Source organism: Symphalangus syndactylus, chromosome 11 (genome assembly GCF_028878055.3).
Source record: "Symphalangus syndactylus isolate Jambi chromosome 11, NHGRI_mSymSyn1-v2.1_pri, whole genome shotgun sequence".
Lineage (NCBI taxonomy): Eukaryota > Metazoa > Chordata > Mammalia > Primates > Hylobatidae > Symphalangus > Symphalangus syndactylus.
In genome coordinates this window covers 49,940,716-49,964,659 of record NC_072433.2, presented here as the reverse complement: position 1 = coordinate 49,964,659, position 23,944 = coordinate 49,940,716, and the positions used below count along the sequence as shown (strand labels likewise).

General features: G+C 38.8%; 1 protein-coding gene and 1 pseudogene across 1 annotated transcript in view; one reads left to right on the top strand and one right to left on the bottom strand.

Annotated features, from left to right (window-relative positions):
* The window catches only part of LOC129492801 (cyclin-Y-like protein 1B), an 89,843-nt gene that overhangs the window by 28,657 nt on the left and 37,242 nt on the right, over nt 1-23,944 (bottom strand). Inside the window, exons 3-4 of the mRNA XM_063612765.1 lie at nt 1,663-1,749; nt 1,169-1,308 (exon numbers count right to left, since the gene is read on the bottom strand). Of these exons, the coding sequence (XP_063468835.1) occupies nt 1,169-1,308; nt 1,663-1,749 (227 nt within the window). The remainder of the gene's footprint in view (nt 1-1,168; nt 1,309-1,662; nt 1,750-23,944) is intronic.
* LOC129492804 (vacuolar protein sorting-associated protein 35-like) lies at nt 11,576-21,797 on the top strand (annotated as a pseudogene).

The window sequence follows — 23,944 nt, the reverse complement described above, 5'->3', positions numbered from 1 at the left end:
CATCCCTACTAAAAATACAAAAAAAGATAAAAATAGCCGGGTGTGGCAGCACGCACATGTAGTTCCAGCTACTCAAGAGCTGAGGCAGGAGAATCGCCTGAACCCGGGAGGCAGAGGTTGCGGTGAGCCAAGATCACACCACTGCACTCCAGCCTGGGCGACAGAGCAAGACTATGTCTCAAAAAAAAAAAAAAGAGAATAGAAGAGAGGGGAGGGGAAAGGAGGAGAGGAGAGGAGAGGAGAGAAAACCACCGCATAATAAGATTTTAAATGTGGTCCTAATGGCTTTTTTTTTTTTTTTTGGATGGAATGTCGCTCTTGTTGCCCAGGGTGGAGTGCAATAGCGCGATCTCGGCTCACGATAACCTCCACCTCCTGGGTTCAAGCGATTCTCCTGCCTCAGCCTCCCAAAGTGCTGGGATTACAGGCGTGAGCCACCGTGCCCAGCCTGTGATTTTTTTTTTTTATTTTAAGAGACAGGGCCTCACTTTGTCACCCAGGCTGGAGTGCAGTGGTGCAATCATAGGTCACTGTAGCCTTTTAACTCGTGGGTTCAAGCAATCCTCCTACTTCTACCTCCTGAGTAGCTGGAACCACAGATGTGTGCCACCATGCCTTCCTAATTTCTAAAATTTTTTATAGATGAGGTCTTGCTATGTTGCTCTAGCTGGTCTCAAACTTCTAGCCCTAAGCGATCTTCCCACCTCAGCCTCCCAAAGTGCTGGGATTACAGGCAGGAGCCACTACATCCAGCCTAAAACTTTTAAGAAGCAGCTTACAACTTCCATTAACCCATGGAAAGTAAACATTGGAAATATGGCTGCCCAGAAATCTGCAAATGTGATAATGGCTAAAGGCTATTCTGTCAGACACAGCCACCGTTGATATCACACATCCACCCTCATTGAAAGCTAAGTATGATAAGAAGGGAACTACACAGAAACCACAACATCAAGACTTTGAATGACAGTTGAACTAGTTGACCTTGAAAGTTTCTTTCACATTCTATAATGTTATGGCTTTATCAACCTTCTCTCTCTCCATGCCCAAGCATATCCCAACAACCTTTTCGAAGGAAGAGAGGAAGACTCAGATCCTTAATCAGCATTTAATGCTGAAATAAATTATGTCTGGTTTTTATGTTAAAAATTACTAAATATAACATACCTCAGTTCCATCTTTAGCATTTTCTTGCAGGTCAGAGAAGACTGTAGGTTTCACCGAGACAGCACCATAACCTTCATTATTATGTATTATATGATTCACCGTGGATATCTTGGGAATGTCACAATGTTCATCTAAGAAGTCCTGTGGCAATGAAAACAAATGTTCTAGGAACTGTCATATTCAACATTTCCTGCTTTAAAAATCTTCTGTATTCACACTATTCTAAAAATAAAGGGGAAAAGCTATGCTTAGTTCCATGTTGTAGCACAGTTTGAGCCCTTAGTGACACAGCTTTCCTCTGTCATTTCTGCAGATCTATAGGTAACAAAGCATTATCACAAGAGATTCCAATCACTGACTACAGATATTATCAAAAGGTGTATACTGTTCATGTTTTTCAAAACCAGAAAATAGAACCCAACAATTTAATAGAGCATAATTTGTAAGTGAAGCCATTCTATCCATTGAAAAGTGGGTGTTTTGGCCAATGCTCACCTTAATGAAGACCCCTTCCTTGCAGTGGTGGATCCCATTGTCACTCAGGGTGCACTGACTCCCAGGGTAGATTTCTATACGGGCACCCTATGAGTCACAGTTTGAGAAAATGACAATCAGTTTTTAAAAGGCAAGACTATAAGAGTTTATTATAATTACTTCTTAGCCTTTAACACAGTACAAATATACAGCACAAAGATAAAGTATTTTACAGATAAGTTTTATCAGCCATTTTTAATCAACATTTCCATTTGTTCCATTTCTAGCAAGTTGTTGACAATTTATCACTTTCAAAACCACACACACACACACACACACACACACACTTGCCTAAGTGCCAACAGTTAATTCTTGTTCTACCTTTTCATTCTAGATAAATGTTTTCTGATTCTGCCAAAGAAAGGTCATTTAACAATTTTGTCAAAAGATGCACTTATTCAAAATGACCATTCTCTCAGATACTCAATTAGTTGGAGAAAAGTATTTCAATTAAGTAAAATATTGTAATTTGAGGATAGAAACAAGACCCCACATTTTCCAAAACGTGCCAGTTTTAAAATACCCCACCCAAATTAAAAATCATTTCTATGAGTGAAACAATGGCTTTCCCTACCACACACGTTAACGTTAGCAGCCAGTACAATGTCATTCAAACAGAGTAACCAGAAGGATCAAACATAACACTATTCTCTCACACCTCATGGCACCAAAAAACATAAAAGTAATAAGAATTTCTTTCCTAATGCTATGCAAGGCACTCTGGGAAGCAAAAATAATTCACTCAAACCTCTATAGTTATTTCAGCAACCATTTGGGAATAATTTAATACACAACAGCATTGATGAAGAACAGTTGCTATAATCATTGATGACACATCTACTGCATGTATGTTCAGTTAATTTTCTAGTAGCAGTAGTATTCCATGAGAAAACATTTATGATTACTTAACCCTGTACATATGCCCGAACCATATGTATACACCAATCTAACTCTCTGTAGAGAGGATTTTAAAAATGTGCTAATTGGGCCTTCTTCTAAGAGATTTTCAATTTGGGGTTGTGTGTAAAAAAAAGGTTTAGGGGTGATTACATTAAAAATTATCTACAGCAAGATAGTTAAAATTAAATATCAAACTATCAAGAATCACATAAAATTTGTAAAGGAGAACAATTAAAACCAGCAGTCATGTAGCAAATGAAAGTCATATTCAAAATATGTTATGAAAATGTACAGATAATTTGTCAATTAAAAAGTAACTGAGGAGCCTGCCACTCCTGGGATGATGGAGCAGATGTCCCTATTCCTCCTGCTAGGTACGACCAAAAACCGTGGGCATTATATATAAAACAAGCATAAGACAGAAAAGTGGAGAGAAGAAGGCAGACCAGCTAGGGACCTCAGGACCCAAGAAACAACACCAACACAGTGGTTAAATTCCTTTCTTTTTGCTTCATAATCCCTAGACTTGGAGCTGAAGAAGCCAGCAATCCAGTACACCAACAGACATACACCTAAAACAAAGCTGCCCTAATGAAAGGACTAAGCAACCTAGAAAGACAGAAAACTTTTAGATAATAATAGCTCTATTCCAGGTAAACACTACAGCATAAAACAGTGGCCCAAATCTCACCCATGCCAGCAAAGATCAAGAGAAAAACCTAAACTTTTGCTCCCTCAAGGATGTAACCAGGTACCACACCTTGACTGGGGCAGTACCAGAGAAGATCAAGCAAGGAGCCAGGACTTTCATCCCCACCAACCACAGTTACAAGGCCCTCCCTGCAGCAGTGTCAGTGAAAACTATACGAGGAGCCTGGACTTGTACTCCGACCTGGCAGTGCCAAGACAACCACTCCCTCCCTACTGGGGCAGAGTCAGAGCAGGCCTAGTGGAGATTCCAGACTTTCACCATTGCCCAGTGGTAACAAGACCACTCCCATATATCACAGTGCCAGTGGAGACCATGTAGGAAGCTAGACCTCCCACCCCTACATAGCAGTAATGAGGAGCTCCTCCACCCAACTTGGGTATCAATGGAGGCCAAGTGGGAACCATGACTTCTACCTCCACCAGTAACAAGATGATGCCCATCTACCCCCAACCCTGTCCCTTCATGTAGTAGTATCAGAGAAGCCAAGTTAAAATAGAAGACCCAGAGTCTCACAACACAATACAAAAATATCCAACTTTCACTTGAAAATCCCTTGTCATACCAAGAATGAGGAAAATGTCAAAAACAATAAGACAATCAACAGATGCAAAAACAAAGATGTCAGAAATGATAGAATTAACTGGCAGTGATTTTAAAGCAGCCATGATAAAAATGCTTCGATAAGGAATTATGAACGCACATAAAACCACCGAAAAATGAAAGTCTCAGCAAAGAAGTAGATGATATAAAAAACCAAATGGAAATTTTAGAACTGAAAAACACAATAACGAAAATAGAAACTCAGTGGATGTGCTCAACAGCAGACTGAAAACAACAGAGGAAAGAATCAGTGAACTGGAAGATAGAACAATAAAATTTACCCAATAGCAGAGAAAACATACTGAAAAAGAAAAGTAAACAGAGCTCCAAAGTTCTGCTGGAACATAATGAAAGATCCAATATTCATGTCATCAGAGTTCTGGAAAGAGAAGAGAAAGAGGGTGAGGCTAAAAACACACCTGAAGAAATAATGACTAAAAGCTTGCAAATTTGGCAGGATTTGGATAACAAGCCTACAGGTTCAAGAAGCTGAGCAGACCCCAAACAGGATAAACTCAAAGAAATCCATGCCAAAATACATCATAATTAAACTAGTGTAAGCTAAAAACAAAAATCTGAAAGCATCAATGAAAATTTTATGCCTTACCTATAGGAGAGAAAATGTGATTGACAGCATCAGAGACCATGGATGCCAGATGAAAGAGACACAGTATTGTTCAAGGGCTAAAAGAAAAACATTGTCAACCCAGAATCCTATAACCAGTGAAAATATTCTTCAGGAATGAAGAGGAAATCAAGATATTCTCAGAAGAAGGGAAAAGAAGAAAATTTGTCACCAGCAGACCTATCTTCATAGAATGACTAAAGGAAGTTATCTAAACAAAAAAGAAATGATAAAAGAGAGGATCTTGGAACATCAAAAAGAAAAAAAACTCATTAAGCAAAGATATAGGTAAATACAATAAGGTTTCCTTCTCTTGAGTGTTCTAAATTATGTTGGACATTTGAATCAAAAATCATAAAATTGTCTAATATGGTTCTAGATGTATGTATGTAAAGGAAAAGTTTAAGACAATTATAAAAAGGAGATGGTAAAGAATAAGAAAGGGAGGCAAGGTTTCTACACTTTACTTGAAATGGTGACACCAGTAAACTGTGATGTTATGTACATATCATATATACAACCTAGAGCAACCACTAAAAACGCTATACAAAGAGATATTCTCAAAAACAAATGCAATTCTGAAAAATGTTCGGGTATCCACAGGATGGCAGAAAAAAAGCAAATCAACAAATGAAAAGCAGAACAAACAGAAAACATAAAATAGTAGACTAAAGACTTAACATCAATAATTAAATGTGAGTGGTCTAAATACAATTAAAAGACAAAGATTGCCAAATTGGATTAAAAACATGACTCAACTGTATGTTGTCTACAACTCACTTCAAACAGAATATAGGCAAGTTGAAATTAATAGAAAAAGACATATCGTGGAAACAATAATCAAAGGAAAGCAGGTGTGGCTATATTAATATCAGATAAAGTAGACTTTAGAGCAAAAACAATTACCAGAGACAGACATAAAGTAATCATAAACATGCTGACTCACCAAAAAGACATAGCAATCCTGAAAGAGCATACACCAAATAACAGAACTGCAAAATATGTGAAGCAAAAACTAATAGTACTGAAAAGGCAAACAAACAAATTCAGTTATAATTAGAGGTTTTGACACCCCTCTCTCAACAATTCACAGAAGAAGAAAATCAGAAAGAATACAAAAGAACTCAACATCACCAACCAATTTGATCTAGTTGACATTGTATAGAATATACCACGCAATGACAGCAGACAGAATGTGAGAATGACTCACTTTCTTTTCATTTGCTCACAGAATATGTATCAAGATAGACCATATCTTGAGCCATAAAAGAAACCTCTAGAAATTTAAAAGAATTAAAATCATATAGTATGTTTTTTGACCACAATGGAATGAAACTGGAAATCAACAACAGAAAGGTAATAGTAAAATTCCAAATATTTAGAAACTAAACAACACACTTCTGAATTCTGCATGAATCAAAGCATAAAAATAAAAAATATCAAAATTTACAAAACAGCTAGAGCAATGCTGAGAGACAAGTTTATAGCATTAAATGCTTACATTAGAAAAGAGAAAAAGTCTCAAATCAATCATCTAATCTCTCAGGTGGAAAACCCAAAACAAGTAAAAGAAACCCAAAAGAAGCAGAAGGAACAAAATCGTAAAAAGAACATAAAAAAGTAAAAATTAATGTTAAAATTAAACTTAAGAAAAGAACTAAAATAAATAAAATTGAAAACAGAACAATTATCTAAAAGAAAAAAAATACACAGAACAATAAAACAAAGAATTGGCTCTTAGAAGACACAAACTACCAATATCAAATATGAAACAGGGATCATTACTATACACCCTGCAGATATCAGAAGAATAAGGAAATGCTACAAACAATTCTATAAATATAAACCTGACAACTTAGAAGTAGTGGTCCAATACCACAAAAAGCACAAACTACCAAAATATACTCAATATGAAATAGGTCATTTGAATACACTTTTAACTATTAATGAAATTGAATTCATAATTTAAAAATTCCGAAAGAGAAATCTCCAGGCCCAGGTGATTGCGCTGGAGAAATCCATCAAACATCCAAAGAATGAACAGCAATTCTACACAAGCTCATCTACAAAATAGAAGAGAAGGGAACACTTCTGTATTCATTTTATGAAGCTATTATTATCGATAAAACCAGACAAAGACAGTGGCACAGAAAACCAAAACTAGAGTCCAATATTCATGAATATAGATGCAAAATTTCCTAACAAAAGATTAGCAAATATAATTCAGAAATATATAAAAAGAATTATATACCATGACCAAGTGGGGTTTATGCCAGAGAGGCAAGGCTGGCTCAAAATTTGAAAATCAACCATTGTAACCCACCATTTTCTGTTTTCCAATAAGAAAAATCATGTGATCATATCAATCTATCCAGAAAAAAACATTAAAAGTCAGCCTATTCCTGAGAAAGGAACTCAGAAATAAAGTAAACATCCACTTATGATAAAAATTCTCAAAAAAAAAAAAAGAAAAAGAAATAGAGCAGAAGTTCTTCAACTTGATAAAGAATATGTAAAATCCTGGTCAACCTTATTATTTTCGATGGAATACTAAACATATTCTCCCTAATATCAAAACCAAGGTGAGGAGGTCTGCTTTCATAGTGCCGGAAATTCTAGCCAGTGCAATAAGGCAAGGGGGGGAAAGAGGCATAAAGATTAGAAAAGAAAAAAGAGAACCTGCCCTTATTTGCAGATAACAATACTCTCTATATAGAAAATCCCAAGGAATCTACAAAAACATTCCTATAAGTACGGTTTAACAAAGTTATAAGGATATAGGATAAACATATAAAAATAAATTATGTTTCTATATACTAGCAATGAACATATGGACATTGAAAAGTATCACAATCACTCAAAAAAGTGAAATAATTAGGTACAAATCTAACAAAACACATATAACATTTGTATGCTGAAGAGTATATGATGCTGATGAAAGAAAACAAAGATTTGGCTGGGTGTGGTGGCTCATGCTTGTAATCCCATCACTTCGGGAGACTGAAGCAGGAGGACTGCTTGAGCCTAGAAGTTGGAGAACAGCCTGGGCAACATGTCAAGACCCCATCTCTACGAAAAATAAAGTAAAAAATATTTGCTCAGTGTAGTGGCATGCACCTGTGGTCCCAGCTACTTGAGAGGCAGAGGTGGAAAGATGGTTGACCCCAGGAGACTGAAGCTATGCCATGAGCCATGTTCATGCCACTGCACTCCAGCCTGGGTGACAGAACAAGACCCTATCTCAAAAAAAGGAAATCAGAGATTTTAAGTAAATGGAGAAATACATTGTGTTCAAAGAATGGAAGGTGTTAATCCTTCCCAAATTGACATATGGGTTTATTAAAGTTCCTATCAAAATCTCAGCATGATCTTTTGTGGATATAGACAAAATTATTTTCACATTTGTATTGAAAAGCAAAGGAACTAGAGTAACTGAAACGATTTTGAAAAAAAAAAGTAGGAGAAATCACTCTACCTGACGTTAAGACTTAATGTATAGCTACAGGTACTGGTGGAGGGATGGCTACACAGATTAGTGAAACAGAATAGGAAAAGAAATGAACCGTGACCTAAACCTCACACCTTACACCAAAATTAAGTAGAAAATGGATCACAACCTTATGTAAAATACAAAGCTATAAAAATTTTTTTTTAACATAGGAGAAAATCAGGATCTATGGCTAGGCAAACAGTTGTTATCACCAAAACCTCGACTCATAAAAGGAAAAACTGATACACTGGACTTCATCAAAATTAAATACTTTGCTCCATAAAAACCCATATGAAGAAGGTGAAAAGACAAGCTACAGAGTGGCAAAAAATGTCTCCAAACCACACACCTGACAACGGACTAGTATCTAGAATATACAGAGAACTCTCAAACCTCTACAGTAAAGAAGAACAAACAATCCAATTAGAAAATGGGGCAAAAGTCACAGATATTTCACTAAAGAGGATATAAGGGTGGCAAATAAGCATATGAGAAAATGCCTGACATCATTAACAACTGGGGAAATGACAATTAAAACCACAATGAGATATCACTACAGACTTAATCAGAATAGTGAAAACAAAAAATAGTCAAAACACCAAATGCTCTTGAGGACATGGAGAAACTGGACCACTCAAACATTGCTAGTGGGAATGTAAAATGGTACAACTACTCTGAAAAACATTTTAGCGATTTCTTTAAAAAAAAAAAAACAACAAAACACTAAGCATGGAACTACCATATGACCTACAATTGCATCCGTGGGCATTTACTCCTTAAAAAATGAAAAATGTGTTCACACAAAAACCTGTACCTGAATATTTACAGCAGCTTTACTGACAACAGACAAAAACTGGAGACAATCTAGACATCCTCCCACAAGTGACTAAACAAACTGTGGAACAACCACACATTGGACTATTCCTCCACAGTAAAAAGGAGCAAGCTATTGGTACATACAACGACCCAGGTGAAGCTCCACAGAACCACACGAAGTGAGAAAAGCCAATCCCAAAAAGCCACATACTGTGTGATTCCATTTCTACATTTGTGAAATGAAATCAATAGAAGTGAAAAACAGCTTAAGGTGTGCCTGCAGTTAAGGAAGTGGTTGGTGGGAGAGGCAGGTGAGTTTGGCTCTAGGAGGGCAGCATGAGGGTCCTTGTGGTGATGGGAATATTCTTCCACTTGACTGGATCGATGTCAGTATTCTGGCTGTGATGTTGCACGACAGTTAAACAAGACGTTACCCTTAGGGGACACTGGTGAAGGGCATAATGCAGGATCTCTCCCTGTTATTTCTTACAACACTGTGTGAATCTACAATTACAAACATAATTTTAAGGACCTAAACCTCTCTTAAAGCTATATAAAGTAATAGTGAGATTTATTACTTTTCTTCTATCATTTGAAAATGCTTCATGAGAAGACCCTTGCACAGTTGAGTCTGACTGACTTGGTAGAGATGACTGTCTGAAGACTGTGGGAGTACACACATACATCTTGGCCCATATTTCATATATTCGTTTACAACTTCAACCCAAACTACTTCCCCAAGAGGACAAGAGCTTTTACCTTGGCTCCATATAAACTGAGTTCTTCATTAGAAACTCTGGCGATGTCAGCGCTGTGACTCTGGTCGTCTCACACTGCAGCACACAGTTTTCCAGCGTAGTCTTACCACGGTGAACAACTGGGATGAAAACACACGCTGACTGTTTTAAGAAGGGGCAAAAAGCCATGGCGGGAAAAAGCCTCGGCGGCAGAGGCAAAAAGCCGCGGCGGCCGGGGGGGAAAAGCCGCGGAGGCTGGGGCAAAAAGCCGCAGGGGCCGGGGGAAAATGCTGCAAAAAGCCGCAGCGGCAGAAAGCCGCGGCTGCAAGAGGCCGCGGCGGCGGCGGCGAGAGGCGGCGGCGGCGGCGAGAGGCGGCGAGAGGCGGCGGCAAGAGGCGGCGGCGGCGGCATGAGGCGGCGGCAAGGAGGCGGCGGCGAGAGGCGGCGGCAAGAGGAGGCGGCGGCAAGAGGCGGCGGCGGCAAGAGGCGGCGGCGGCAAGAGGCGGCGGCAAGGAGGCGGCGGCGAGAGGCGGCGAGAGGCGGCGGCGAGAGGCGGCGGCGGCGGCGGCAAGAGGCGGCGGCGGCGAGAGGCGGCGGCGGCGGCAAGGAGGCGGCGGCAAGAGGCGGCGGCGGCAAGAGACGGCGGCGGCGGTAAGAGGCGGCAAGAGGCGGCGGCGGCGGCGAGAGGCGGCGGCGGCGGCGAGAGGCGGCGGCGGCGGCGAGAGGCGGCGGCAAGGCGGCGGCGGCGGCGGCAAGGCGGCGGCGGCAAGAGGCGGCAAGAGACGGCGGCGGCGGTAAGAGGCGGCAAGAGACGGCGGCGGCGGTAAGAGGCGGCAAGAGACGGCGGCGGCGGCGAGAGGCGGCGGTAAGAAGCCGCGGCGGCGGGGGCAAAAAGCCGCAAAAGGTCGCGGCGATGGGGGCAAAAAGCCGCGACGGCGGGGAGCAAAATGCCGCGGTGGCGGGGAGCAAAAGGCCTTGGCGGCGGGTAGCAAAAGGCCTTGGCGGCGAGGGCAAAAAGCCGCGGCGGCGGGGAGCAAAAAGCCACGGCGGTAAAAAGCCGCGGTGGCGGGGGCAAAAAGCACCACTGCACTCCAGCCTGGGCCACAGAGCAATACCCTGTGTAAAAAAAAAAAAAAAAAAAAAAAGGTATAGGCAGTATTTGCACGCTGATCATTCTGATCACAAAGCTCCCTCTTAGAATCATTTTACTAGGTTCCCTTGGAAACATTTTTTCTTTTTGAGACAGAGTCTTGCTCTGTCGCCAGGCTGGAGTGCAGTGGCTCAATCTCGGCTCACTGCAACCTCTACCTTCTGGGTTCACGCGATTCTACTGCCTCAGTCTGCTGAGTAGCTGGGACTACAGGCATGCGCCACCACACCCAGCTAATTTTTGTATTTTTAGTAGAGATGGGGCTTTACCATGTTGGCCAGGATGGTCTCTATCTCTTGACTTCGTGATCCACCCGCCTTGGCCTCACAAAATGCTGGGATTACAGGCGTGAGCCACCGTGCTTGGCCCGGTAACATTTTAATAGGGAACCAGCTGTTAGGTTGAAGAAACTACTTTCTGGCCGCTTTCTGGCAGTGTGTTAGGGACATTTCCAATGAGATGATTCAAATAATGTACATATTTGAAGAATTTTGGAAACAGAAAAAAATGGACATGTTTGCTATTTTGTTTAATGTCTTGACTGTTAGAAAAATTAATATAACAATTATTATCTTCCTAATATGTTAAAGGTAATATCTATCTTGTATGTATACAGTATATGTCTCTGTGTGTGTGTGTGTGTGTGTGTATGTATGTGTATGTATGAGAGTGAATATATAGATAGTGTTTTTAGAGGGCAGTCAGCGGTTATATTTTAAATCAGATATTTTCCTTATCATGCAGGAGAAAACAACATGGTTCCTGTCTTGTTTATTTAATGTTTTGTTCAAAGTGTTTGGAAATAATCAAATTCTTGATTTGAATATTTTATTTCTAATCAGCATTTCTTCATAATTCTCCTAGTTACCTTTTGATCACAGTTGGAGTTGTATATGTCAAGTCATTTCCTCAGTCCAGGAAGGACATTTTGAAAGATTTGGTAGAAATGTGCCCTGGTGTGCAGCATCCCTTGAGGGGTTTGTTTCTTCAAAATTACTTTCTTCAGTGTACCAGAAATATCTTACCTGATGAAGGAGAGCCAACAGAGTAAGTGATTTTCTTTCTTGATTTTGTTGCAATATTTCTTTCATTGCAGAATGTATAAAAGTGTGGAAACATGTACAGAAATATAGTAAGTATGAATAATTCTTCCACCCAGTCAGCCATTTAGGCAACATTTGTATATATAGATTTCCTTTGTCATATAGAACTCCTCAGTATATGTGGTATGATCTAAAATGTACTCTTATGCAAAGTTGATCTTTGGATTATTAGAACCTGCTTTTTTTATTTCATGTAATTGAGCATTTTTCCACTACATTAAATATTCTTTGAAAATACAACTTTTTAAAGGGGGTTATGTTTGGAAATTGAATTTGTAATGAAATATGAAGTGTGAGCCAGCTGGATTTCATAATTGTTCCTTTAATGTCTATCAGCTTTTATAATTTATAGACTGCTAGTTACCTTGGAATATAAGTGATTTGAACTATCTGTTACAAGTTAGCTATTAACTCCAGAAAAGAAAAAATAAAAGCTTTTCGGAGACACTCCTGTCTCTTGTGTAATCAGTATTCTAGAATCGAAGTCTACTGTACTTTTATCCCACAGCAGGGGCAGGTGGGCAGCCAACTGTGGTCTTCAGTGGGGTGAGCTGTTCACATGACAGGTCCCCAGATTAAAGAACTTCATTCCTTTTTTTTTTTAAAGTTTATTCATTTATTTTCTTTCTTTAATTTTTAATCTTTTTTCAGTTTGCCCCAACAGATTTTGTTTTTTTCTTTTTAATATTTTCATTTATTTCTAAGGTGTACAATTCAATGTTTTTTAATATATCTGCATCAATTTCTTTTTTAATCAGTACAGAAAAGATAAAAAATTTAACAATGTAGAGAAATTGATAAAGTTATTTGCTTTATTACATTTTGACTGTCCATTTTGAGCGTTTAATTAGGCAATCAATAAAATTTTTTGAAAGCTACTGAGGTCTCCATCCTAGGAGATGTAGAAAAATAAAGCAGGAAATCCATGGTCTCTTCCCTCACAAAGCTTACATTCCAATTAGAAACAAAATATTCAACAGTAAAATGATGTAGTTAGCAGTACACCCTAAGTGTTAATTTTTTAGCCTTTTGTTTTTGTTTTTGGTTTGTAGGGATGGGGTCTCATTATGTTGCCTAGGCCAGTTTTAAACTCCTGGCCTAAAGCGATCTTCCTGCCTTGGCCTCCCAAAGCATTGGGATGACAGACATGAGCCACCATGCCCACCCTTCTAGCCTTTTTGAATTAAGGAAGTTGCCGTAAGAGCAAGTCCACTTGGCCCAGGATAGGGAGTTGGGGAAAGTAATTTGCCCTTTAAATTTATACTGTCCTCTCCAGGTACTTTTTTCCCTAGATTCTGTTCCCTTTGAAATTTAACACTAAGCCAATGAAATTGAAAGTGGTTTTTTATAAACCATTGGGGTACTACAGAGGTAAGTAGGAAATGCACAAAGGAGAGGGATAGCAGTAAGTTGGTCCTGTAAATACTGTGTAAAGGCTTTTCTGTTTCTTTGCAGTGAAGAAACAACAGGAGATATCAGTGATTCCATGGATTTTGTGCTGCTCAACTTTGCAGGAATGAACAAGCTCTGGGTGCAAATGCAGCATCAGGGACGTAGCTGAGATAGAGAAAAAAGAGAATGAGAAAGACAAGAACTGAGAATTTTAGTGGAAACAAATTTGGTGCGCCTCAGTCAGTTGGAAGGTGTAAATGTGGAACTTTACAAACAGGTTTGTATATTTTTGTTACCTCTTCTTATGTTCTGAGATAAACTGAAATCTGATGTTTAAAATCAGAATATTTTTGTTATATAATATTACATTGAAAAAATCTTAAAATGGCTTTTACTGAAGAAGACTTAAATAAACAGAAAGATATATATGCAATGTTTGTGGATTGGAAGATTTAATATTGTCAAGATAGCATCTTTTTTAAAAAATGATCTGTAGATCCGATGTAATCTCAGTCAAAATCCCAGCAGACTTTTGTAGAAATTAAGAAGCTGATTCTAAAGTTTATGTGAAGAAACAGAGAACTTGGAACAGCTGCAACAAATTTGAAAAGGAAGAACAAAGTTGAGACCCAAACAACCCGAATTCATGATTTACTCTAAAGCCACAGTGAGAGCCTGTGTGGTATTGGTGAAAAGCACAGACACACAAATCAATGGAGGGGAATAAAACAGGGAATGGCAAACTTTACCTGTGAGGGACCAGATAATAAATGCTTTTTGGCTTTGCAAGACATATGCTGTACAACAAGCTTGTCCAACCTGTGGCTCAGGACAGCTTTGAACATGGCCCAACATAAGTTTGTAAACTTTAAAACATGAGATTTTTTGCTTTTTTTAAAAAAGCTCAGCAGCTATTCTTAGTGTATTTTATGTGTGGCCCAAGATAATTCTTCTTCTAATTCTTCTTCAAGCCAAAAGGTTGAACACCCCAGTCTACAACTACTAACACTGCAGATAATGGTGCAAAAGCAGCCACAGACAATATGGAAGTGAATGGGCATGGCTGTGTTCCAGAAACACTTTATTTGTAAAAACAAGCAGCAGCTCAGTTTACCGATCTCTGACTAGACAATCCATAACAGACCCAGATATTTATGATCAGTTATTTTTGATAAAAGTACAAAGGCAACCTTTTCAGCAAGTGATTCTGGAACAATTGGATGTTTATATGCAAACAAGCAAAAAACCCTGAACCTTGACCATCCCTCATACCATATAGAAAAAACACAAAAATTGATCAGAGACCTAAATATAGAACCTAAAACTGTTAGAAAACACAGAGGAAATCTTTATGACCTAGGATTACACAAAGGTTTCTGAGGATACACAAAAAAGCACAAGCCATGGAGAAAAAAGCTTACTTTTGAGAGGCCAAGGCAGATGGATCACTTGAGTCCAGGAGTTTGAGACAAGCCTGGGCAACATAGGGAGACCCCATCTCTACAAAAATTACCAAAATTAGCTGGGCATGGTGGAATGTACCTGTAGTCCCAGCTACTCAGGAGGCTTGAGGTGGGAGGATGGCTTGAGCCCAGGAGGTGGACATTGCATTGAGTGGAGAGTGTGTCACTGCACCCCAGCCGGGGCAACAGAACAAGACCTTATCTCAAAAAGAAAATAGCTTTTAAAGTTTAGAAGTGAAGTCTTGGTGAGAAAAATCTCAATACGATGTTCAAGCTAGTAGTTCAAATGTGTTACTATGGGAATAGCTTAAGATTTTGAAAACAGGTTTTAACCCTTACATGTATTTCTTTTTTTTCTCTTTTAGATTGTTTTGACCGGCATATTGGAGCAAGTTGTAAACTGTAGGGATGCTTTGGCTCAAGAATATCTCATGGAGTGTGTTATTCAGGTAGGTGGGAACATTTATTTCATTTTTTAAGGGCCTATTTTATTTTTCATTAAATTTAATTGTTTTGAAAAAATGTTGATGGAATAGGAAATAAGCTTTCCTGAATAAAGAATTTTCCTTGCTGGGTGTGGTGACTCACACCTGTAATCCCAGCACTTTGGGAGTTCAAGGTGGGAGGATCTCTTGAGACCAGGAGTTCAAAACCAGCCTGGGCAACATAGCAAGATGTCATTTCTATAAAAAATTAAAATCATTTTTAATGCTCCTTTTTGTTCATGTAATCTTGCTTCTTCTGAAAATAATTTAGAAACAGGAATTTTCTGTTTCTAACTTATAACTTGGTCTTTGTATCAATGTGGTTTGTTTTCCTCCAAGATGTAGGAATGAGTAATCTGAGTTTTCTAGATCTCTGTAGCCTTAGTTTAATTGTAGGCACACTTTGTTTATTGGAATATTTCTGTCTGAGCTTATGTTTAGTAGAGAGCTTCAGAAGTAATGTGTTTGAATTTAGTTGTATAAGATTACAGTGTTTTTTTCCCACAAATGTGAACTTTACCATATGTGAGTTCAGAATATTATGCGAAATACTTTTACTTGTATTGATCATTTGTTTTTCAGGTTTTCTCTGATGAATTTCACCTCCAGACTTTGAATCCTTTTCTTCGAGCCTGTGCTGAGTTACACCAGAGTGTCAACGTGAAAAACATAATCATTGCTTTAATTGATAGGTAAGACCTTCCAACACTGGAGGATAAATGCTCTGACTTGGGAATAATGAATTTTAAACATTTTTTTCAATTATTTGTTTCTGTTACATCTTTATCATACCAATGATCTTAATTTAATTATACTATAAATAATTTAGCTTTAAGAGTATGAGTACTAGGTACTTGCCTAGGTTAGACAAGAAAGAAGCTTAACTTAAATGTGCAGGAGACATGACGATAATGAATATCTTTATTCTGTGTGTTTAATTGACATTTAAAGATGTTGTACAGACTTATTTTTTAAATCATACAAATCCAAAGATCATATTGAAGAACAAAATTTGTTTTTTACCATGATGTAAGTATCTTGCAGTGGGAACTCATTTGATTTAGACTAGCCGTAAGATACAGATGATTGAAAATGTTCAAGTAATCCCTCTATCATCACATTTTCTTAAAGAAAAAATTTTAAGTATCACATATGTTTAGTACATCCACTTGAAGTTTTATTTTCTTAGTTTTTTTTTTTTTTTTTTCCCAGACAGAATCTCACTCTGTCACCCAAGCTAGAGTGGCACTATCTCGGCTCACTGCAACCTCCGACTCCTGGGTTCAAGTGATTCTGGTGTCTCAGCCTCTGGAGTAGCTGGGATTACAGACATGCCCCACCATGCCCGGCTAATTTTTGTATTTTTAGTAGAGATGGGGTTTTGCCAGGTTGGCCAGGCTGGTCTCAAACTCCTGAGCTCAAATGATCTGCCTGCCTCAGCTTCCCAAAGTGCTGGGATTACAGATGTGAACCACCGCGCTTGGCCAATGGGTGACTTTTTTGCAGCCATGTTGTGTAGTAGTACATAATGTCTGTCCTACTACTTGTAAGCATTGTCATGAAACCAGAAACCTAAGTGAAGATTTATTTCTGCAGATACCTTTTGTATGTTTTTTTAAAAAAACTAAGGTGTTCATTTTAAAGTCTGAGAATTTAGATAACAAAATTTTCCAAATTATCAGCTCAATGCTGGGCAGCAAAAATTCCATACTTATTGGGCTCACTCTTAAAGGAAGCTAGTAACTGGATTTTCCTGTGTTGCCTGTAATGTCACTTACCCATCTCTGTCAGTAGTGATGTTTCTGGGCATAACAAAATGTGGATGTAGTTGTGACTCTGACAAACAGATAATGATAATGAAACAGACATTATTTTGAGTAAGTTAAGATGTGGGAAATAAAAGTCAATTTTATGAATTTTAGACTTAGTTCTATTTCAAACTTCAGTAAAAATGCAGTATCTTAAAATAGTCTATGTACTTTTATTTTTTAAAGATCATTTATTTAAATCATGGTTGTTGAATACATTTGTCACTTTAATGCATTTCTGTCCATATCTACTTAATTATGCTTCTCATTACTGGGTATATACCCAAAGGACTATAAATCATGCTGCTATAAAGACACATGCACACGTATGTTTACTGCGGCACTATTCACAATAGCAAAGACTTGGAACCAACCCAAATGTCCAACAACGATAGACTGGATTAAGAAAATGTGGCACATATACACCATAGAATACTATGAAGCCATAAAAAATGATGAGTTCATGTCCTTTGTAGGGACATGGATGAAACTGGAAACCATCATTCTCAGTAAACTATCACAAGGACAAAAAACCAAACACCGCATGTTCTCACTCATAGGTGGGAATTGAACAATGAGAACACATGGACACAGGAAGGGGAACATCACACTCCGGGGACTGTTGTGGGGTGGGGGGAGGGGGGGGGAGGGACAGCATTAGGAGATATACCTAATGCTAAATGAGGAGTTAATGGGTGCAGCACACCAACATGGCACATGGATACATATGTAACAAACCTTCACATTGTGCACATGTACCCTAAAACTTAAAGTATAATAATAATAATAATAAATAAAAATAAATAAAAAAGACTTTGAGAGAATTATCTTGTTGAAAATCTACTTAGTATGGTATGAAATAAGAATGCTGATGAAAAGACCGGGCGTGGTGGCTCACGTCTGTAATCCCAGCACTTTGGGAGGCCAAGATAGGCAGTTCACGAGGTCAGGAGATCGAGACCATCCTGGCTATCATGGTGAAACCCCGTCTCTACTAAAAATACAAAAAATTAGCCGGGCGTGGTGGTGGGCGCCTTTAGTCCCAGCTACTTGGGAGGCTGAGGCAGGAGAATGGCATGAACCCAGGAGGTGGAGCTTGCAGTGAGCCGAGATCACACCACTGCCCTCCAGCCTGGGTGACAGAGGGAGACTCCATTTCAAAAAAAAAGAATGCTGATGGAAAAAGGTTTCATTGGCAAAACTGTTTAGTTAAAAATGAATGTTCCCCTTCCTGTGTCCATGTGTTCTCATTGTTCAATTCCCACCTATGAGTGGTGGAGTGGGGGTAGGAGGGAGGTATAGCATTAGGAGATATACCATATGTTAAATGATGAGTTGATGATGGGTGCAGCACACCAACATGGCACATGTATACATATGTAACTAACCTGCACGTTGTGCACATGTACTCTAAAACTTAAAGTATAATAATAAAAAAATGAATTGAGGAGGCTGGGCGCAGTGGCTCACATCTGTAATCCCAGCACTTTGGGAGGCCAAGGAGGGAGGTTTGCTTGAGTCCAGGTCAATACCACCCTGGGCAACATGGCAAAACCCCATCACTACAGAAAACACAAAAATTACCTGGGCGTGGTGGCACAAGCTGTTAGCCCCAGCTACTCAGGAGGCTGAGGTGGGAGGATAGCTTGAGCCCAGCAGGTGGAGGTTTCATTGAGTGGAGAGTGCATGACTGCACTCCAGCCTGGGTGAGAGAGGGAGACTGTCTCAAAGCATTGAGGGAATGATCGACTTAAAAACATTTTGGGCTCATACAAAATATAGAAAAGCAATAAAGAATAAGATGTCATCCGTGATCTCACTACCCAAACCCTGTATCTTTTAAAATAAAGGGTTTTGGGGTTTTTTTTAGATTAGCTTTATTTGCTCACTGTGAAGATGGACCTGGAATCCCAGCAGATATTAAACTTTTTGATATGTTTTCACAGCAGGTGGCTACAGTGATACAGGTTTGTATAGTTTTTCTCCTAAGTTCTGAAAACTTTGAAACTTCTCTGCCTTCCTTTTACCATTGTTTAAAATAAATTGTATGGTTTTCTAAACATTCCAGTCTAGACAAGACATGCCTTCAGAGGATGTTGTGTCTTTACAAGTTTCTCTCATTAATCTTGCCATGAAATGTTACCCTGATCACGCGGACTATGTTGATAAAGTTCAAGAAACAACAGCAGAGATATTCAATAAGCTCAGCCTTGAACAGTAAGTTACATTTTTATAAAAATCCTCATAAAGACATTTTTGTCCCAGATTTGCTTCTGTTTCTCAATTGTTTTTTGAACTGCTGGCATTTTTCTTGTTTTAATTGTGCATTAAGATTGTCATGCTTAGCACTACTAGGGGCAGAAAGTGGTGACCAATTACTTGGTTGTGTATGTTAATGAAATTGTCGTACCTATGGACCATAGGCAGTCTTCAGGGACCAGTCTCTCCAATTTGGATCCCTTTCTGTGTATCAGGAGCATCCAGTCTTTTGGCTTCCCTTGGCGGCATTGGAAGAAGCATTTTCTTGGGCCACACATAAAATACACAAACACTAGCAATAGGTGATGAGCTTAAAAAAAAAATCGCAAAAAACTCATAATGTTTTAAGAAAGTTTACAAATTTGTGTTGGGCTGCATTCAAAGCCATCCTGGGCTGCATGCGGCCTGTGGGCTGTGGGTTGGACAAGCTTGCTGTATTGAGTATGAAATGAGTTTGTGTGATGAGTTTGTTCTTAAACTGGTAAGGAAACTTTGTCAGCCAGTATTTATTTCCATAAGAGGTGTTTTCCTACGAAAGAGTACATGGTGAAAAATGAGGGGCGTATACATATTTAAAGTGCAGAATTAAATTGGTTTAAATATCTTTTCTATTTTGAGCTTTGATTTTGATTCCATCAAAGAACATATCAACAGTACTGTTTCCAACTTGAAGCCGCCTCAGCTGTTCTGTCCTAGACCTATGGCGTCCTCTAGTGGGCACTGTGGGCAGCTCTGATCCTGTTACCCTCCCCAGCAGTTCCCTTCCTGCCCCATTCGCCATTGCTCTGGACTCGGGTTAAGCCAGACCCGCCTCCCCCGCCCATATTCTTCAGAATTTTACCTCATGTAATCTTCCCCCTTTCTATCTCCCTTCCAGTGGTTTACGTGCATCAAGAAAATTTCTTCTTTTTTTCCCCTTTGTATTACCCTTTTTCTTTTGGTCATTTTTGGGTTTGTGTGTGTGTGTGAACTGAAAACAAGTCCAGATACGGAATGCTAAGTGTGAGAGAAAATTAAATGATGTGCCAGGTGTGGTGGCTTGCACCTGTAGTCCCAGCTATTCAGGAGGCTGAGTTAGGAGAATCACTTGAGCCCAGGAGTTTGAGAACAGCCTGGGCAACCTAGCAAGACCCCATCTCTAATAAAAAATAAAATTAAAAATTAAAAAATTTTAAATCAAAAAAACTAAATGATGTATCTATGTCTTTCCCCCCAAGTGAATTTTAAAGTAAAAATAGACAAAATAATTAGAAATAACAACCTCTAAAGAGGTCATAATAAATGTCCCAATATGCCTCAGTATCTACAGAGCTTTTACTAACCACTACCTAAAAGTCAGTCAGCCTGCTTTTCCTGAATCACCAAAATCTGATGCAGAGGAAATAGTTTATATATTTTTCTATTGTGTCGAATTGCTGGTTTTGCATGGATTTTTTTCCTACTTGTTTTCATCGTGAATATACAATACTCGTTGGCTGCCCCCTGGGAACAAAACTACCACTTAAAATACTTCCCTTAGAAATGTCATCAAATTCTAGACAGTCATGTTAACTCCAGCTATACCATCTGTTCATGAGTTGGAAACTGTATCTAGTTTTGTATCAACAGAAAAATAATAGATGAATTTATGTTTGTGTTTAGATAAGCATTTTTATCCCCTTGAAAGGAGGTCGTTATAGTCTTCTGGTGGTATCAGTCACTTGACCCATTTCCTTTAACGTGTAATGAAAAATTTCTAATTCTTATGGAACAAGTTCTATTTGTGTATATAGAAAGTTAATATTATTCATTAAGACTTCTGTTTTTCTTTTCGTAGTATTGCTACCAGCAGTGCAGTTTCAAAGGAATTCACCAGACTTTTGAAGATACCAGTTGACACTAACAAAAATATTTTAACAGTCTTGAAATTAAAACATTTTCACCCACTCTTTGAGTATTTTGACTATGAGTCCAGAAAGAGCATCAGTTGTTTCTGGACTTTGTCTCTCAAGACCAGGTAAGAGAATATCTACGTGCTATTTTAGGGAAACAGTGTTACAATTTTAGACTTTGGACCTAGATACCTGAGATGGGAAGGGAGGGTAATTCAATATTAAAGAAAATTTACAAGTAACTTATTCATTATATAAATTAGAAAATTGGGGATGTATAAAGAATTATAAAACATTTACAATTCCACCAGATAGAGAATAACCACTGTTAATTAACATTTTGTGCATATCTTTCCAGACTTTTGTCTGTATATGTGTGTATGACATACATGTGTATCGACTTCCTAACCAAAAAAAGGACTATCTTGTTGATACTGTATTGTAATTTGATGACTGGAAACACTTTTTACAGTGGCTTTATATGTCAATGGTTTCACCTCAGTGGGTTTCTTGTGTCTCGCATGTTACAGGTGGATTCCATAATGAATTTGGTATCCACATTGATTCAAGATCAGCCAGATCTACCTGTAGAAGACCCTGATCCAGAAGACTGCTGATGAGCAGAGCCTCGTGGGCCCTTCATCTGCTGCGCTCTGAGGACCGTGACCAGCAGTACTTGGTATGAGTTTACTCTTACTATAACCCTGTATCAGCTCCTAGTGAAATCACATGTCGAAGTGCTTAAAATGGTTTAATTCACCTTCTGGTCTTAGATGGTTTTGAAAGAATTGCAACTGAATTAAAGATTCACTTGAACCTGGGACGCAGAGGTTGCAGTGAGCTGAGATTGTGCCACTGCACTCCAGCCTGGGCAACAGAGTGAGACCCCGTCTCAAAAAAAAAAAAAAAAACGATTCATGGCATCCATGGGCTTTTACTTTATATATAAACACATAATTGTTTGTAAACTTCTGAAGCATGTAACAATTCAGTTGCTCTGATTTCTTTTGAAGACTATCTGAGAATTACAAAAAAGTCTGTCTTCTTTTACTTGAGTGCCCATAATTATTCCATGTTCATTTTTTTCTGAATTGTTTATTGCTTATAATAAACTTTATAAGAAATACAATTCTTATATTGAATTTTACTTTTCCAAATTTGCAAGTATAAGTTATATTTGTCACATTGAAAATGTGAGTTTTTGTTTTTTGATGAAAGATTTAAAAATTCATTTTGCCTTTTTCTTAACTTTTTTTTTCTGATAAAGAACAGTCACACGAGGTTCTCTCTTTATTATTAGTCCACAGGGAATCTTTGTGAAATGGATAAAACATGCTGCCTGAGTAGGGGTATCAGTGACCGATACTAGATAATTTATTTTAGTGAAGGGTTAGCATGGTTGGCTGCTTAATTATTGTTTGGGCAAAGTAGTTTAACCATCCTTGGATGCATAAGGCTGTTAGGCTGCTATGATGAAAAAGACATTTGCTTGAGGATGTCGTGTCTCAGCTCCTTCTGTTGACTTTCTTCATTGTAGTTGACACTCCTGTACTTCTTCATAATCAGTGTGAAATAAGAGGCTGACTTCTGTTGGTAGTGTGATGGTCTTCGTCATGGCTTAGTGACAAACATTCCAGGACTGTGGTATCGTGCTCTGTGAGCTATGTGATCTGTACAGAGGGACTGTCAGAGTATTTTAACGGATTCCCTTATGTTTCTGTGTGAGATTGTGTGTGTCTGTGTGTTTTCATTTTCTATTGCATACCAAATGTAGTAGTTAGAAAGTATGCCTTTTGGCTGGGCATGGTGGCTCACGCCTGTAATCCCAGCACTTTGGGAAGCCGAGGTGAGTGGATCACCTGAAGTCAAGAGTTTGAGACCAGTGTGGCCAATGCGATGAAACCCCATCTCTACTGCAAATGCAAAAAATTAGCTGGGCATGGTGGTGGGCGCCTGTAATCCCAGCTGCTCGGGAAACTGAGGCAGGAGAATCACTTGAACCTGGGAGATGGAGGTTGCAGTGAGTGGATATCACGCCATTGCACTCCAGCCTGGGCAACAAGAATGAAACTCTGTCTCAAAAACAAAACAAAAACAACAACAACAACAACAACAAGGAAAGTATGCCTTCTGCATGTGGCTGATTGGTTATTCACATGTATAGAGATCTTTACTGATAGGGTCATTAGCTCTGACTGCCCCTAGGGGAAATGCGTTCTCTTATTCATCTACCATATCAGAGAATTTCACAAAACCTGGATGTCACTGTGTCACACATATTAAAAATATTTTATAAATTCTGTGTACTTTTCATAGCTAGAGAGAAGTCAGTGCTTGGCTTCACAGTTTCAAAGGACAGCTGACTCTCTCATTCGGAGCGAATGTAACTGGTGACTTTAAGTTGAAGCCAGTGCTCATTTACCATTCTGAAAATCCTAGAGCACTTAAGAATTACGGCATATCTACTCTGCCTGTGCCCTAGAAATGGAACAACAAAGCCTGAATGGTAGCGCATCTGTTTATATCGTGGTTTACTGAATATTTTAGGCCCATTATTGAGATTTACTGCTGAAAAAAAAGATTCCTTTAAAAATACGATTGCTTATTGACAATGTACCTGGTCATCTGAGAGCTATAATGGAGGTGTATCGGGAGATTAATGTTGTTTTCATGCCTGCTGATAACATCCATTCTGCAGCCCACGGATGAAGGAGTAATTTCAACTTTCAAGTCTTACATTTAAGAAATACACTTCATAAGGCTATACGAGCTATTGATAGTGATGGGTCTGGGCAAAGTCAATTGAAGACTTTCTGGGAAGGAGTCATCATT